General features: G+C 37.8%; 1 protein-coding gene across 1 annotated transcript; it reads left to right on the top strand.

Annotated features, from left to right (window-relative positions):
- Nucleotides 1-548: 548 nt before the first annotated feature.
- On the top strand, nucleotides 549-2,115 carry LOC102437524 (UDP-GalNAc:beta-1,3-N-acetylgalactosaminyltransferase 1-like). The gene has a single exon (XM_006097371.3). The coding sequence runs from the start codon at nucleotides 981-983 to the stop codon at nucleotides 1,971-1,973; it is 993 nt and encodes a 330-aa protein (XP_006097433.1). The 5' UTR covers nucleotides 549-980; the 3' UTR covers nucleotides 1,974-2,115.
- The last annotated feature ends 1,840 nt before the right edge of the window (nucleotides 2,116-3,955 follow it).

The raw sequence follows: 3,955 nt of genomic DNA, 5'->3' as shown, positions 1-3,955 counted from the left end.
TGTCAATTTTCTTTTATGGCTGTTGCTTTTAGTACCATGGTAATAAAATGTAAATTAAAAAATTACCTAACTAAAATTGGGAGTAAAAAAAAAAATCATAGCATTTACATATTAATTTTTTAAGTATTATAAGACAATATATTCAAATTAGTCTATTTTCTTTTGCTATTCTTATAAGTGGAATTCTTTACATATATTTTATTTTTTAAATCACCTTTTATTATTGTAAAAGCAGATACATACATTTTGGAAAATTATAAAATGCAGAGAATAAAAGAATATGAAATCATTATATCCCACTACTCACAGAATGTGCGTTTTAACATTGCGGTAGGTTTCTTTCTTTTCAGATCCTTTTATAACGTTTATGCCAGAATGACTTTATATTATTCATAGTGCATTGTAACCTTCTTGCTAATATTGTTCATCTTTCATTTCAAAAACTTTTATCTTACCTAATGGCTAGGCCTTATTCAAATTCCCCTACTGGGCAGAGAGCGGAGGAACCCCGAGTGGTTACGTGATTGTCCCCAGCAAATCTGTTTTCATTAAAGCATGGAATACAGAAAACAACAAAGAAGTTCAGCTAGTGCTCTGGTCTCATCTGAAATTCTACAGCCCCAGCCTCTGACACCTGTTCAGTGTTCCGAATGAGTGAATGAAATGTCCTCCAATTGGTAAAGCTGTAATGCAACAGACAGAAGTCCAGCCTTCTGCTCTTCTGCCTGATGGGTGTGATCTTTGCTCTGCTCCAGTTTTCCTAGCTTCTCCAGATCCGGCCATCCTGGTGCCTCTTCCCGCAGGCTGCTCTGTCATGGCATTCTCTCAGACCACCCACCCCTGAGTGCAAAGAAATTTCAAGCATTCTGACTACTGCTTACTACTGAATGTTCAGTTGGTGAAACTGAAGGTCTTCCACTCACTCAGAAGAAAGAAATCCAGAAGAAGAAGCTGAGCCACTTGCTTCTGAGCTGCTGTGGATGGCCCTGGCTCTCCTGACCACACTCCCCAGTAGGATGTCACTGAGATCCCTCAATTGGAGCCTCCTGCTGCTGTCACTCCTGAGCTTCCTCGTGATGTGGTACCTCAGCCTGCCTCAGTACAGTGTGATAGAGCACATCAACTGGATGTACTTCTATGAGTATGAGCCCATTTACAGGCAAGACTTTCACTTCACGCTTCAAGAGCATTCCAACTGCTCTCATCAAAACCCATTTCTTGTCATCCTGGTGACCTCACACCCCTCCGATGTGAAAGCCAGACAGGCCGTTAGAGTTACTTGGGGTGAAAAAAAGTCTTGGTGGGGATATGAGGTTCTTACATTTTTCTTATTAGGCCAGCAGGCCGAAAAGGAAGACAAAGTGTTATCATTGTCCCCAGAGGATGAGCACCTTCTCTACGGTGACATAATACAAGATTTTTTAGACACATACAATAACCTGACCTTGAAAACCATTATGGCCTTTAGGTGGGTCACTGACTTTTGCCCCAATGCCAAGTATGTCATGAAAACAGACACCGATGTCTTTATCAATACTGGCAATTTAGTAAAGTATCTTCTAAATTTAAACCAGTCAGAGAAGTTTTTCACCGGTTATCCTCTAATTGATAATTATTCCTATAGAGGATTTTACCAAAAAGCCCATATTTCCTATCAGGAGTATCCCTTCAAGGTGTTCCCTCCCTACTGCAGTGGGTTTGGTTATGTGATGTCCAGAGACTTGGTGCCAAAAATCTGTGAGATGATGAGTCATGTCAAACCCATTAAGTTTGAAGATGTTTATGTTGGGATCTGTTTGAATTTATTGAAAGTGGACATTCATATTCCAGAAGACACAAACCTTTTCTTTTTGTATAGGGTTCATTTGGATGTCTGTCAACTCAGACGTGTGATTGCAGCCCATGGCTTTTCTTCCAAGGAAATTATCACATTTTGGCAGGTTATGCTGAGGAACACCACATGCCATTATTAAATTCATGTTCTACTCAAAACTTAGAGAAGGACAGGACACTTTGTGGGACGCGTCAAAGTTGGCACTGTAATGGAACACTCATGAGAAGGTCACTGTGTTGGCTTGCACTGAACTGAAATTCATGATGCACCCATAGACTAGAGACTATAGGCTTACACTTTACTTGTGTTATATTTTGACAGAAATCAAATCAGGCCCTTTAAAGATGATATTTAGAGGAATGAAAACAAAGTCTTTTGTTAATAACAGGACCAAACAATTTAAATATATCATTCTGTAGACTAGAACTTCTTAAAGGGATTTTATTGAATTATAAGCTCATTAGTTCATAACAACAAAGCAGCGTGAAGCTCTATTTATTGAATAGTATAGTCAGTTAATGGTTTTGTGTATCTCTTATGTGGATTACCAGTTTAAAAAATATATAGTTCTGTGTAAAAACTTGGAGTTATACCAAACTATTACCTGTCTTTGGTCATTCAGAAGGTACTTCAAGGTGTTGCAGTATTTCAGAGTTATCAATTATTATTTAATATTGCTTAGAAATTTTTTAGTGTTTAAATGTTATGTTTTTTCAATACTGTATAAACAGAATAGTGAATCACCCTTTACATTTGAACTCTTTTCCAGTTACTTCACTAATGTGTTATTGATAACTCCATTAATGTAAAGTCATTGGTCATTATTGTGTATCAGTAATCTCTTTAACTTTGATAAATATTTTATTGTGGTAATATAGAGAAGAATGAAAGGGAGAAAATCTGAACTATTGTCTTGTTTTTAAAAATATAATCCCCAGTATTTTTAGATGTCACTTTATCGGTCTCGTTTTCTTCCTGGGAATTAGGATTAACATAGAATGCCAGGCAGTGTGTTTCCTTTGGGAAAGGACTCTAAAGGCAAAAAAGAAAAGACTCTGATGGCCAGAATACATCGAAAGGAATGTCGTATTCTGGTACTTGAGTTGGAAAGAGAAGACTAAAGATTTGAGTTACATTACTAATCTCCGTGTGTTTTCTCATTAGCAATCAGTTTGAGAATAAAGAGGGGGGAAAAAAACACAAAACAAACAAAAAACAAAAAAAACAAAAACAAATTCCCCTACTGGTTCTCAAAAAAATTTTTAGATGTTTACCAACACCAGGGTGGGTGAGGGCATGAGCGGGGGTGGGAGGGGAGCAAAGGGGGGGATAAGGACACATATGTAATACCTTAATCAATAAAAAAAGAAAAAAAAGTTGTATTCAATCCAGATTCTACTTGAATTTGTAGCATTTGCTTGTTATGTTCCTTAAGTCTCTTTCAAGCAGCGCTGGCTGCCCTGGCCTGTGTGATGCTGAAGGATCATTCTATTCACCAAAAGGTCACAGGTTCAATTTCTGGTCAGGGCACATACCTAGATTATGGGTTCGATTCCAGTCAGGGATAGTGTGGGAGGAAACCAACCAATATTTCTCTCACATTGATGTTTCTCTCTCTCTCCGTTTCTCTCTCCCTCTTTCCCTCTCTCTCAAAATCAATGAACATGTCCTTGTGTGAGGATAAAAACAAACAAAAAGCACAGGTTTTGTTTAAGAGATCAAGCCAATCATTCTCCAGAATGTCTCCTCTGTAGTTGGTTGCTTACTCATTGTATAGTTTGGCTTGTTCCATCCCATGTACAGTCAGCCCTTAACGTGGGTTCTGCATCCTGGAATCAACCAACCACGGATTGAAAATACACATATTTTAAAATTTCATCTCATTGCTGACATGTACTATGAAGTTAGGCCTATGACAGTTGCTGGTTGCATCTTTACTGACTTTTTTTCTGGTCATGCTTCCCTGCAATGGTGACTTAAATAGCATTTGTATTGTCTTAGGTATTATACATAATCCAGAGATGATTTAAAGTATATTCGAGGTGTGAGTAGATTATATGCAAATGATCCATTTTATATAAGGGCCTTGACCATCTACAGATGTTGGTATTCACAGGTGGT

The sequence above is a fragment of the Myotis lucifugus genome, unplaced genomic scaffold, assembly GCF_000147115.1.
Source record: "Myotis lucifugus unplaced genomic scaffold, Myoluc2.0 scaffold_199, whole genome shotgun sequence".
Lineage (NCBI taxonomy): Eukaryota > Metazoa > Chordata > Mammalia > Chiroptera > Vespertilionidae > Myotis > Myotis lucifugus.
This window is presented reverse-complemented; position numbering and strand designations above follow the sequence as displayed.

Bases quoted from the DNA above. Each gene is read 5' to 3' on its own strand.
- LOC102437524 (XM_006097371.3), top strand. From the start codon at position 981: ATGGCCCTGGCTCTCCTGACCACACTCCCCAGTAGGATGTCACTGAGA.